Below are 14,680 nucleotides of genomic sequence, written 5' to 3' on the forward strand. Positions count from 1 at the left end.
TACAGTAGATTGGATAGATTGACAGATGAATGGATAAATAACTATTTCTGCAACTATCTTGCATCTATATATCTGTATGTTTTTTAAAAATTGCAGTTACTCTTTCAAACTCAATTTTCTTGAATGACCTAAAGGTATTTTCTGAGTGGCTAAAGTGCTTCATTTAGTGTAAAATTAGAGTAATCTATGTTGGGCTTATCTCTTCTATTATCAGCGTTTTTTTCTTCATAAAAACTAACATGTATAAACATTGACATATTTTGGGCTCGTTGCCTGATAATTAAAGAGAATTATATCTGTGTCAAATATACTATTTTAAAATTTGTTACATTCTTAGTAATGTTAAAAAAGCAATATTTGGATCAATGTGTGGTATGGATTTTTGTAGATTTTTCTACTCACTGAGGCATGCAGTCAATACCTAATTTCTCTTGAGATATACTGCATTTAACATATTGAGCTTTTTTAAATACTTCAGACCTGTGCATTGAGTGTATAATGCCTGTTTTAATTTGACATCATGGATGACTGTAAAATATGATATCTAAATTGCATTTTAAATGGCTGTTTGTTTATGTAATATATTCAGTATCAAGGAAAGATATATTACATACTTTTTTTATTTTTGCCAATTGCTACCGTGTATGAAATCCAAGTCTTGTGTTATTTCTTGCATGGTTTCACTTCACTATAATTTAGCACTCCAACTTACAAAATATATGTGAAATAAGCTGAGAATGTATTTTCATGTTACCAAACTTGGGGAGGTGACATGATATTTATCTTCTTAAACAATAATTCAAAAAAGGAACCCATTTTTCAATTATAGGATGTCAAGGGAAGCCATCAAGCTGTTGATATGCTCTGTTGGAGCTTTTAGTAATCAGAAAAAATACTGTTGATTTCTAGTTTTAGGTAAATGTATCTGCTGTAAATAGTCTTTGGTTGATGTATCTATCAATAAGCAATAATGAGGAAACTATTTCTTCTGCATGCATAACCCAATTCTGACATTTAGACATGACTTTTGAAGTCATGACGTAGGTCTTGAACTCTTTGGTTGGGTTAAGAATACACATCGACCAAATGCAAGATAATCTACACCTTTGCTCTGTTGAGTAACGTTTCCTAAGCCCACCACTGTAGTGTTTTATAAAAAACTAAGCCTTAGAATTTAAAAGGTACAGACAAAAATAAGGGTTGAATATTTTCTTTGCGTTGTCACACATTGCATTCTTTCTTCCTAATGTCATTCTTTTTGAAATTACAAACATTTGTGGCCATCATAACAGTTTCCAGCTTGTTATATGTATATCTGAATTTACAAAATCCTGAATAACAGTAACCTCTGTTTACTACTTAGAAACATAAAAATAAAGTTTAGATTTGTTTTGCAGATAGTCACCCTCCCCTTGCCCAGATGAGCATCTTATTCAGATGCATTCTGCATTCTTATTGTCATTTCTGAGCATATACATGAGTATTTTTGGGGCATTTAAACCCCTGTTTGCTTGAGGCAAAAGTTTTCAAGTTCACTTTATGATTTCCTACTAAACTTGTTTTTCTTCACACTTCATAATGGTACTCTATGTAAGAAATAAAACTAAACAGAAAACCCTCTAGGCAAATAATCAGATTCATTTTGGGTTTAACACTTGCACTTTTCTTGTTCTCTCAATTCCTCTTTCATTCCATTTGATGAATTGGGCCCAGATGATTTCACTCCAGTTTGTTTTTAGAATAAGGACCAGCTCCTACTGCAGTGATGGCGAACCTATGACACGCGTGTCAGAGGTGACACACGAACTCATTTTTTTGGTTGATTTTTCTTTATTAAATGGCATTTAAATATATAAAATAAATATCAAAAGTATAAATCTTTGTTTTACTATGGTTGCAAATGTCAAAAAATTTCTATATGTGACACAGCACCAGAGTTAAGTTAGGGTTTTTCAAAATGCTGACACGCCGAGCTCAAAAGGTTCGCCATCACTGTAAGGTAACTCCTCTGTTCATGTTCCATCTTGGAAGGGCCATTTAACACTTCATGAATTAATGTTTTAACTAGACACACTTCTTCTTCAGAATGAACTAGTTTGAAAGAAATAGCATCCTGGAAGGGTAGTTGCATGAAAAATTTTTGTGCTGCAGCTTAGAACTCAGACTTTGCTGCTTGTTTATTTCTTGCCAAAAGAACTGTCTTTGTATCGGTGTATCGTTTGGTGTGTTACATTAAAATGCCTGCTTCAAGTAAGTCCCTCACTATAGAGTAGTATGCATAATGTTGTTTGAATGATGTTAAAACTAATGTTGGAAGCAAAGTAATTATTAGGTTGAGTGTGGACTTTGGATTCTGAAAGAGGGATTTCAGTACAGAGCTGTGTCAAATTTTGCTCTGCCAGACTGAGCAAGTTATTTAACCTCCCTGACCCTCTGTTTTCTTACTTGCCAACAGGGTTAATAATACTTACCTTATATTGTTAGGATGAATAAATGAGATAATATCAGAGCAGTCAGAGTGTCTGGCACATTAGCAGCTTCATAAATCACATCAGTTGTTTGTATTTTAAGGACGCATTTCAGTGTCACCTGTTCCTGTCATCAGCTTTCTAATGAAATAGAATTCAAGTCCCTCCCTGTACCTTATTTTTCAATCATTGTTCCTCTAGGCCAGTGGTTCTCAACCTTCCTAATGCCGCAACCCTTTAATACAGTTCCTCATGTTGTGGTGACCCCCAACCATAAAATTATTTTTGTTGCTACTTCATAAATGTAGTTTTGCTACTGTTATGAATCGTAATGTAAAATATCGAATATGCAGGATGTATTTTCATTGTTACAAATTGAACATAATTAAAGCATAGTGATTAATCACAAAAACAATACATAATTATATATGTGTTTTCCGATGGTCTTAGGCGACCCCTGTGAAAGGGTCGTTCGACCCCCAAAGGGGTTGCGACCCACAGGTTGAGAACCTCTTCTCTAGGCAATACTTTATAATTTAGAAATGTTGAGCCATTGAGAACACCACAGGCTTTTCACAGAAAGAGTCATGTACATTGCTTCATATTAATAAGCTAAATAAAAGTTACATGCTAAATTATATTTGGAAACTAACAAGAGAGTGTAGAAGAAAGATATTAATAACTAAATTTTGTTTTTAAGTAATAGTTTGGTGTTTTTAGGAAGTCTGTGAAAATATACTGTTAATATATTAATTATCAAATATAACTGAAGAACTATATGTTACAGTAAACTATACAGAAATACAAATTATACAGAAACAAAAGAATCCATAATATATTTTAATTTTCAAATTAAATATTTTTATACTTAGACATTAATAGTCCTCTTCAACTATAATTAATTCTTGTTTTTCTTTTTATTTTCAGCATTTTATTTCTTTTGAAATACAAAGGAAATAAAAGAATATATGTAGTAACTATAAAATATTCATTTCCTAGATTCAGTAATTATTATTTGGCATGACATTTATAGTCTGATATATTTTAAAATCAATTAAAGACATATCAGTTCATTGTGTTAGTTACACACATATTATCATCTAAAGTATTTATTTTTAATTAACAGATATTAAAATTACCTTTCTGTGTACAGTAGATGGAAAGAAGACATAATTGTTGGTAGAAACTTAGCATTTAATTTCACTGAAATACATCAGTTTTCCCAATTTATTTCTCTGGAAGGGAATTTCAGGAAGGGTGTGTACTTAGAAACATTTTTAATATTTCATCTCACTCTTTAATGGTGGGAAAGAGAAATTATAGCATGTTGTTAAACATTACATTTATTTCTATAGAACTGAATGGAAACACTGGTAAAACACCTACTTAACCATTGTTATTTATGTATAATATCACAATAAAAATAAGTAAAACATTGAAAATGTGATAATGTATTTTATTTAGGCAAGGCCAAACTGTAATTGTGAAGTAAAGTTAACTGTCAAAGGGCTATTTCAAATGAGACCAGTTTATGAAAGATTGGCCTCAGAAATCTAAATGACTTGTCATTACGGCTGCTTCAGGTCAATTAATCCCTCAGTCAGAGGGTGGGAGAAAGTGACTGGAAAATTCATTCCATTTTAATTCTTGATTGTTTTTCTTCAGAGGCCCTCTTGCCGGTAGCCTATGTTCTCCAAACAGGTGCCAGAATACAATTTTTCTCAAAAATTAGAAGATGTGAATTTTTTAAGCGGTGGTAATGAGGACTTGCCATAATGGAAAAGGGACTTGTGAACACATCTGTAAAAATGGAACCATTCCATTATTAATGGGAGATTTATTGCCGAAGAAATCACTACAAAACTGTGTGGTAGAGATTGTGTTTTTATTTTAATACGAGAGCCAGGACTTGCATTAGGACATTGTTGAAGCTTGTGCAGAAAGTAAATGGCACCCAGGGGACTGTAGCATTCTGCTAGACTGAAGGGCCTTTAATAATCCCATACTCTAATAGCAGTTAAGATAGAGTGTGTGTAAGAGCTAATCTTGTCTTCTGCTTTTATAAAAACTTACGTATAGTAACCAAAAGTAGCTGTGATGTGTTAGCAGCATTGTTCTTAGTATTATAACTTTTTAAACTAAAAACTAAGTTGACCGAGCGATTTTTTGGAGTTTATTTCATGAAAGGTAAAATAGAATACCGGTTTACAGAAAATTTAACAGCCGCAGATTACACTCAGGAGAGTGTATATTCCTGCACAGATGAGCATTCATGTGATGGTAGAAATGTAAATACCAACTTGTCGTTCTTTAACAGGTTAGAATGGTTTAAAATAATGAGTTTATTTTGTAGGTTTTCATTATTGTTTTCATCCTTATTTCAGTAATATTTTTTATATTTGACATGATTCTTAGGTTTCATTGTCCATCTCTTTAAACCAGGCCCTTTTTAAAATATAAAGTTATGATGGAATTAGTCTATAATATTGAGTAGTTTGACATAAATGATATTTGCAGTGGCCTAAAAATGTTCTTTTACTGAATTTTATATAAAAATGCTGAAAGCCTCTGTTAGGCTTCAAAATAGACTTCCCACCAACTCTGCCCACACTCCCATGCATACCATTGCCTCATCTTTATATTTTCTTTTCAGGATATTTGACCCAGAATCTTAGTTTAGCTCTGCTTAAATCTAAAACTAATATTTGTAAAATTTTTAGAACCATGTACTCAAAACAGAAGGCATATTTTATCCTTCACTTTCATTAATTGAACAATCTTGAGACAGACCTGTTTTTTCATACCGCACACTAGATGGCAGTTTTGTCATATTCTTCCGACTTCAAATGCTGCTCGCGTGAGTGGAACGGAAAAGGCCATCAGTGTTTAGTCTGCACTCAAAGGGTCTCTGCATGACCAATGCAGACCCCATGGACTTCCTGGAACATATGTTAGCAATTTAGCTGCAGACATTTATTTCTTTGTTTTACTGCTTGGCTCTTTGAGAAAGTGTTGGTGCCAGGTTATGGGTTGTCTGGATCATGTCAGAGGCCATGGAGATCAAGTTCATGTGACAGGCTAGACTAAGGAAGGATGGAGTTGGAGGAGGTGAGGAAACTGACCCTTACTTTCAACAGCAACAAGTCACTGCCTGTCTGTGGCCTGGAGCCAAGCGCCTCAGCGTTTTAAATTGTACTCCAGCTGAACAAACAAAACACGTTGCCCATTTTGCTCTTTCATATTTCATCAGTAGTCGTTAAATCAGCGATTTCTCCATTTCTCAAAACCTGCTTATCCCTCATCTTTCTCTCTCCACGCTGACTCCTCCAGCCCTGTCCAGACGGAGTGACCTTGAGATCCTCGGCTACTGCCTGCTGCGGTGGTTCTGTGGGAAGCTGCCCTGGGAGCGGAGCCTGCAGGACCCGGTGGCTGTCCAGGCTGCGAAAACAAAGTAAAGATTTCCAAGTCTCCCATCATGTACAGCAACAGGTCTGCAGGCACCCATGAACGGGAGTTAGTATCCCAGAGGAGACTGCCATTCGCCCAACATGATAACCAAAGCAAATGTCTTCAGTTTGAAAAATACTATTTAAAAAACCAAACAGCTGACAGACATCAAATCCATTAGGGTGATGCCTATGAAATCACATGTACACGAGTTGTAATACAGAATGTAAAGCGACATAGTTGTTCCTTTCCATGGTGTTTTCCAAAGCTTTGATTCTAGGTGGTGGTGTTTTCAAGGAAGAAGGTTTTCAAATGAGCATTGTGCACGCATATGCAGGCAGCCAAGGCTCGGTGTGACTGGTACTAACTGCGCGAAGCGACAGTCACATTGGGACAACTATGGCCTATATTTTTCAAGTGAGAGCAACATACCTCTTTCTTAATCTTGTGTCTTGGAGGGAGTATGTTTTGTTTCTGAAAGAAGAAACAGAATTTTTACATTAGGTGTTTTATCTAAAAGGTAATCCTGCAGCCATGTAAACATTTTTAATATTTCACATTCAGTTTTTCTCAGCTAGAATCTGTTAGCATGAAAATTAGGTCAGACTGAGAACAGAGTGTGTTGCTATTTTACTGTTTTCTCACTTATCAAGCCTAAGAAAAAGTCAATTGCATGTAGCGCAGAATAGCCTCTTTTTTTTTTATTATATACTAAGATATGCCCAACAGTCATTATCCACAGATAGAATATCACTATCGGGAAAGGCAGCTATGTTCTAAGTAGAACATGTTACAACAGAAGTTTACAAAAGAGTTAGCTGATTCACAGAAATCAACTTTCAAATTCAGTGTGGCATCGGTTCTTAAGAGAGACAAAGGTTGGCCTGCAGATGCAGAATAATACAGATTATTGTAAATACAGGCGTACCGTCTATTATATGAAATGTTTCTCCACTTGGAATCTTGATCACTCTAGTCCCTCACCCAAAATGAACACATTTATACAAGTCAATATTAGAGCTATCTAATCAGTTGTTACTACAATGAGCAATGTGTCCATAGTGACCCCCAAGTAATTGACATTTTTTCAGTATATAGGTCAAGTCAAAACTCAGTAATGGGTATAAATAAACAGTCCTGGCAATTTTCCACCTCAGTTTACTGAGTTTGAATATTGTACTTTTTTTTAAAGATTAGCAATTTAATTCTAATGATATATATATATATATACACACAGATATATATATATATATATATATATATATATATATATATACACACACTAGTATATATGTTTTCCTCTTATTAAGACTTACTGATGATTTTAGTCTTTTATCAATATGCATATATAGATGCAGTTATTGTGGATATCTTTAATGAATATACCTACATATGTATATTCAAATGTAATAATAGGGGATTATATAAAATAATAAAATATAATGCTAATAAATATAAACTTTATTTACATTTTAGGGATCCTTACATATATTAATATCTTCATTTTGATTTGATTATTAGTAAAACCTATAGATCATTAAAGCTAATAGATTACGAAGTGTATAAGGTAAACTGTAGATATTTTCAAACATCTTATAGTGTATAATACATAATCATAATTTATTCAACTTGCTGAGGAGGCATAATACTGAATTTTCCATAAGGGCATACTTGCATATTCAACCATACTACCATATCTCCCTTAAGCCTTTTATTTTCCTGACATAGGGTGGTATTAGATCAGTGCATTTATTGTTGCAATTCTGCCTGTGCCAGAGTTTATGAATCACACATCCATATCAGTAATTTTCATTGAATGTTTATATATTTGTGGCTGAAGCAACTTAGAGTTGTACTTGTTCAGTCTAAAACATTGGAAATGGTTAGAATAATGGGGGTTTTTTTGTTTATTTATTTTTGGATATTTCTTGTTAATCTGTGAAACACTGCCCAATAGAGGACAATATACATAAGTAATTAAATAATTTGCCCCTCCCCAATAGTAAGTACTTGAGAAAAAAAAAATCCACATATATTTTTTCTATGTATTTTTTCTTGTTTTTAAGAAAAGAATGACAGATATTGCTACTTCTACATTTTCACATGTGTAAACTTTGAATTAAATTCTACATTATTTAGTTTCTAGGTGATTGATATAAAATTGGTCAATGAGAATTGGGGGATCTTCCCCACCTCCACTTTCCCTCTTACTTATTACTGGTGGTGAAAAAAGGTTCTGAAAGTTAAGAATTAGTGACTCAACAACACAGAATTTGAGTTTTGTGTGCTAATCAAAACAGTGGATCACAGGATCGCAAGCAGATTCATTGTGTGTTACTCTTTTGTTTCAGTGGGTCACAGGATCGTAAACAAATTCATTATGCGTTACTCTTTTGTTTCAGTCTGTTGGATGAGCTCCCTGAGTCAGTGCTTAACTGGGCCCCTTCTGGAAGCAGTTGCTGTAAGTCAAATGATAACTTCTGCCTTCTCCCATATGCTTGACAGGTCACCACATTTGTCACTCTTGTTTTACAACTTTTTAATCCACCACTCCCATTCCACAGGGTTGGGAGGAAACTCTTCGGGGTTACAGATAGGTTGCTAGAGCAGAGGCTGTTTAGATTCCTTCTGACATTAGAACACAGGAGCACTGCACGGAAGTGTTTAGGCTGCTTTCTAGGCTCTGCCAACTGAGTTTTTTTTAAAATATACATATAGTATGGGAATCATGCCCAGGTTTAATACTCAGCTTCATCTAGTATTTCTAGAGTTGACTTTCTATTTTTGTGCCTCTATATATTGTTGAAAGAAGATAAAGTTGATCTATGAAAAGACAACTTTCAATCAGTAATTTAAAAAAAAATCATTAAACCCTTGAATGCTGTTTAGACCCTGGGTTACACTCTGTCTGAACAGCCAGCAACAAAATTTTGGATTGGCAAAGGCATGTGGTGCTGGGATTTGGAGGTGTATTTCATCAAATCATTTTCCCTTCCAAGTTAGTATAGACCATTTTCGGAGTTCTTTAATTTGACATTAGTAGTAGTAAAAATAGTAAGTTGATTCAGAGTTATAAAAGTGCCTGCTGTTTGCAATGCATGTGAGGCACACTGAGCACCAATTGAAGCAAGTGGCTTACATTGTCTTATAGAACAGAGCCCCCTTTTGCTGTCAGGCTTGCTTTTTCTCGGAGATAGATAAGCAGAGTGAATCTTGTTCTCTGTTTATATGGGGCAATCTCAAAGTTAGCTTTTACCTGACTTATGAAAGTGAATATGCACACTGACCCTCTAGCTAAGGTCAAACAGTGTCAATTTCCATCTCAGGGTTTTAGAGCTAAATCATCTTATACTTACATACCTAGCCCTTCTTTGACAAGAGACCAGTTTTCATTTTCATAGGAAACAAAAGAGGAACAAACTAGACCTGCTCTCCCAACGCTATTTCCCAAGTCTGCAAGTCTGCCATCCTGCTTTCTGCCCTCCCTTTGCTGCTGACGGAATGGGGAGGACAGGGGAGTATTCATTTCGGGGATGGGTTGAAAGATGAAAGTGTTTTGTTTTTGTAATCGCAATGAGTAACTTGGTCCAAACGCCAATATTCCTTTTTGGCTAATACTCTTTTTAAAAAATATATTTTTTATTGATTTCAGAGAGGAAGGAAGAAGAGAGAGAGAGAGAGACAGACAGACATCAATGATGAGAGACAATCACTGATTGGCTGCCTTCTGCACACCCCCTACTGGGGATCGAGTTTATAACCCAGGCATGAGCCTTGACTGGGAATTAAACAGTGACCTCCTGGTTCTTAGGTGGACACTCAACCACTGAGCCATGCCAGCCGGGCTCGACTAATATTCTTATTGACATTTTTACCGGGTCACACAGTTTTTGTTTCACTTAGTAAAAAAAGAGAGCTGGGGCAATTTCAGAAAAAAAAAATTTAATTGTGCATCTCATATATCTCCTTTGCCTTTGTTGTCCCTCCTGCACAAAAGGTCAATGTGCAGTTTCAGGTCAGAAAAGAAAGCCCAGATGCCCTGGGTTATTATCAGATAATCTTCTGTGACACTTCTGTCACTAAGGTTAGGTTAAAAGAAGAGGTGAGTGATACAAGAACTCACGGCAGCAGTGCCAGGTCCCTCTTTTCAGCACAAACCATTTGAGTCTATAGTATTATTTTATCAAATGCAGATTTCTGTTTCTAAAGAACAACATGTTGAGCCATTAATATTCACTGACGGTCTCTTAAGTTAGTTGATTATGCTTAGGAGAATGGGTATTGTAAGCAGGGCAATTAAACTGATTTACAAAAGGTCCATTACTAAGACATTTTATGGAATAAAACAGCCAAGAAGTTTGCAGCATGCATGCCTAACTCAGTGTAATAATAGTAGTTTCCAAAGTTCCTATCTCTTGAAATGATAGTCAGTAATGATACTTAATATTCGCTAGCTTAAAAAGCAGATGATTCAAGGATATCATAATTTCATACTACTCAAAGTATTTTGTTTTATAGCTCTGGAAATATGCTAGTAAATTAGAAAGTGTACTTAATATAATAAATCCAGATCTTGAAAAGCTAATATTTAAACCAGTACTACATCACAAAAGTCTGAGCTCCAGGATTATAATACATTTGTAACAGAGGTGGGTCTTTGCTTTTTCTCCCTCTCTGACCTCTCTGGTACCTGGTTTTTTCAAACCTCAGACCTGTGAAGGCTTTGCGGAACAGCTGCTCTCAGCCGTGGAATGCCAGGAGTCTTCCATTGTCTTCTAACAGCCATTTGTGAAAAGTGTTCAGCTCTGCTCTCTCCATTTGGGATATTTTGGTTAATAGAATTGTAAGATATATCATACGTGGCCTACCAATCTTGAAAGGCCCAAAGAACCACAGAATATTTATATTAAAATAGCAGTGAATGTAATTTAATCTTTTTCCTCCTTGATCATCCCTCCAGGAATTGGACGCCCCCAGAGGGCTCCTGCAAGCCTGAGTTATAAATATGATGGAACCCCAGCACTTGCTGGTTAATAGAAATCTGGCTGATGGAATACTAGATAACAGATTTTATATACATTAGAGAGGGGAAAAGTAGGTTGCATAATTGCCACAGTGTCCAAACAAACAAACGAACAAACAAACGAAAAACCCTGGAGCCCAGAGTTCTCATCTTAGTCACATGAGCCTGATGTCCTTGGAGAATAGCTGTGGACAGTATGGTGTGTAATGGTCACTCTCTGACTTTCGTAGAACAAAAACACATGATGACTATGTCTTTTGGAATTTTTCCCTGTGGGCAGTGAAACCCTGTTTCTCTGTCTTTCCCGGATTGAAGGGAGCTAGGCCTGGAGGGAGGGGAAGAGAAGGCTAGGAAGTCACTCCTGCCAACCCACCCGCTTCCCAGATTTTCTTACTATGGGATGTAAACAGCCTGGTGGTCAAGTAAGAAGGACTTGTGTCTGGGTTAGTAATAAGTTTTTGAAGGGAAAAGGCTTGTAAAGACTAGTTTGTGAACTAGTCTAAACCTCTAAACGTCACTGTAAACAAATGAAAACATGCCCGCTTTTAAACAGTGTATGGTCTTATCCTTGTATATAGATTGTAGATTGAACCTTCATGAAACAAAAATGCTGCAAAAACCACATTTGTTTTAAGGCTCTGCTATGTTTATAACTTTTGGTTACTAATTCTACTTGTTTTTAAAAGTTTGTAGTTCATAATTTTTTGGGGGGGGGAGAGTGCTGGGTGGGGGAGAGGAAGTTACTTTATAGTCCCAGGCAGGAGATTACAATAGAGAGAAAAAAAAAAGGAGCAACTTCTCATCCTTCTGCACTAAATCAGGAAGGCTGCGACGGGGAGGTGCTGGGCTAGCCAGGTATGGAGCTTTGGCGAATTCTACAGTCAGTCACGGCTAAACACATACAATTCAATGAACTGTTATAATCTCAAAATCAGAGCCTTAATTAAAATTTGGAATTATTTTTTTCCTTTTGAAGTAAGGACGTTTATAGTAAGTACCAATTGTTTTTAAGTGATTTTTTAAAACCTCAACATAAAATAAAAGCATCTATCATATTATTCAGGTAGTTCTTAGTACTTGCACCCCATAAATCAAAATCACTATAATATAAAAAGTTTTCTTTCTTTGATAAGATTAGTGATTTAGTAAATATAGGGTTTCCCCCCCAAAATGTATACGCACACTTTGAATAATGATAAAGGCAGTATTTATTAAAGTACATTTCATTTTCAAAATTAAGCAATAAGCTGTTAAAGAGTGTATACATTTTAGGGGGGGACATCCTGTATATACAAAAATATATTTAAAAAATCAGTTTCTCTCATCTTGTCAATCTATAGGTCACTATATTTCAGTCATTTTTGGATATCATTTAAAAAGTGCTTTTCATTGAATTGTTCATTCTTAGTTTCTTTAGGATGTGTGTGTGTTTGTATGTGTGTAAGAAAGAAAGAAAGATTTTGAGGACACTGGTGTCTTGACATTCCTTTGCCGATTATGAATGACATGTAAAAAATTTAATACTTCACAGATGAAATAGCCCAATATTTGGCATGTGCTCATAATTTAGCATATGATGAAAAGCCAGACTATCAAATGCTCAGGAAAATTCTGAACCCAGGTGGAATCCCTTTAGGACCATTGGACTTTTCCACGAAAGGAGAGAGTGCAAATGTGTGTACTGCGGACTATCGAAAAGTAAGTACCATAGTCCCTGGGATCTTATGATTACCTCCCCGTGAAGCTTGCTTCCAAGTGAGATTGCTTCAGGTTTCAGGTGAGTTTGACAACCCAGTTTCTTATTATATTTAATTCCTATTTCCCTTAACTCAGCTCCAAGCAATTTTGTTGAAAGTTCGACATACTGTTTCTTACAGAAACATCGTAGGATCTGTGGTCTGTTGTGTACTATTAAAGAAGCAAAGCAGTCACTGTCGGCATGGAGATGCGACTAGGTTAAGTCTACTCTGACTTCATTCATGAGAACCTTTATTTGCTGCTTTTCTTCAGATTTTCTTTAGTTATTTCCCTCTGTTTGTGCAGACCAAGTTGGCCATAATTTGGTGGCAATAATAATATTCTTAGATTTAAGCAGATTATTTGTATGTGCCGATATTTCAATGTATAGAAGCAATTCTTTTTTTAAAAGTCAATTTAAAAAAGTTACATCCCTTCCCTTACTCTGCTGTTTTCTGACTCCCTCGTGCCAACTTAAAAAAAAGAATTAGAACTTGAAAAATAATTAAATTTGAAACAATACAAAATAATTAGGACAAAATATTTTTTAAGAGGGTAGGGAAACTTGAGACTGATGTCAGCAACATGACTGGACAGGTTCCTAAATGGCCATTTCTCCCTTGCCACCATCCACATGCAAAAAATAAAAAAAATAGGAGGGCTTTTTCTCCCCTCATGCGTGTATAATAAGGTAGGGTCAGGATGCCATTCATTTTTAATATTTCTTATGAACTTTGGATCATCGCAAGTGTTCATGAGCCAAGAATGCAGGATGCAAACTAATGTGACTGATAGGCTGCTGGATGAACGGTGAGTCAAGTATCTGAGCACAGATGGTTCTGATTTGCTGAATTTTGTAGCTGCTGCAACTGAAGACATAAAATATCCTTCTAGTCATAAATTAGCTCTTTGGAAGCAAAACCTTGACACCAGAGCTTTACAACCTTCAATTAGTAGGGAAAGAAGTATTTGAATGACTGTGGTATTGACATCTGTAGGCCTGCATAGTAATCATTCCTAATAGAAGAGAATATCTGTTTGAGGAGGTTTTGCATGGCTAATTAACTACCAGTGAGAATATGTAATTTTTTCATGATCTCCTGATTGTCACCTTTCTCTCATGATACAATTACATTTTATTGTAGCAAGTGCCTCACAAACCAATTGTCAGCACTATTTACTTATTGCAGAAGGCAGAACAAAAGTTCATGTTTAATAAAAAGCCACTGGATTTTGATCTTGGTAATTACTGAGACTTATTTCAACAGTTTTATTGACTTTTGTGTTTTTATCACTTTTGCAACAAAACAAAGAGCATTTCCTTGACATAGTATTTCCCTTGCAATAATGGTCACCGTTTAATCTACACCAATTTAAGTAGTGTTTTCCCCTTTTTTGTAGTTTTTTAGTTTCATAAACTTAATTGAAATATAAAAAAGCCATTTTAAAAAGATAGCTATATCCTCTGATATAAAATTTTAATTATTCACCAGAATTTTGTTTCATCAAATTCTAAGGATACTGTGAAACCATTTTAATATCCAGAGACTAGAACATAAAACAGTTTTTCCAATGAGCCTCAATCAAAAATGTTTTACTCTTTATTTTATAATATATTTTTATTGATTTCAGAGAGAAAGGGACAGAGAGAGAGAAACATGAATGTTGAGAGAGAATCACTGATCCGCTGCCTCCTGCATGCCCTTACTGGGGATTGAGCCCGCAACCTGGGAATGTGCTCTGACCAGGAATCGAACTAGGATCTCCTAGTTCATAGGTCAAAGCTCAACCACTGAGTCACCCCAACCCAGCTACTCTTTTCTTTTGATGAGAGCACTTAGTAAAAATAAAACTTTAAGAATGAGGCAGGGGTGGGGTGAGTGGGTGGGCAGTGATCAACCAAGGAACTTACATGCATAAATGTATAGCCCTTGAACATAGACAATAGAGTGTGAAGACCTGGGAGCTTCGGGGTGGAGGGGTCAATGGTAAAAACAAAGAGACA

The 14,680-nt window shown here is 35.5% G+C and overlaps 1 protein-coding gene across 6 annotated transcripts in view; it reads left to right on the plus strand.

Moving 5' to 3' along the window:
• VRK2 (VRK serine/threonine kinase 2) overlaps nucleotides 1-14,680 on the plus strand; it is a 108,799-nt gene that overhangs the window by 51,013 nt on the left and 43,106 nt on the right. For all 6 annotated transcript variants that reach the window (XM_070429256.1, XM_070429255.1, XM_070429254.1 and 3 more), the window contains exons 9-11: nucleotides 5,799-5,919; nucleotides 8,318-8,376; nucleotides 12,470-12,636. In XM_070429256.1, coding sequence (XP_070285357.1) covers nucleotides 5,799-5,919; nucleotides 8,318-8,376; nucleotides 12,470-12,636 — 347 coding nt within the window. The remainder of the gene's footprint in view (nucleotides 1-5,798; nucleotides 5,920-8,317; nucleotides 8,377-12,469; nucleotides 12,637-14,680) is intronic.

The sequence above is a fragment of the Myotis yumanensis genome, unplaced genomic scaffold (genome assembly GCF_028538775.1).
Source record: "Myotis yumanensis isolate MYYU_CA2020_CCGP unplaced genomic scaffold, mMyoYum1.0.hap1 SCAF_11, whole genome shotgun sequence".
In the NCBI taxonomy this organism is placed as follows: domain Eukaryota; kingdom Metazoa; phylum Chordata; class Mammalia; order Chiroptera; family Vespertilionidae; genus Myotis; species Myotis yumanensis.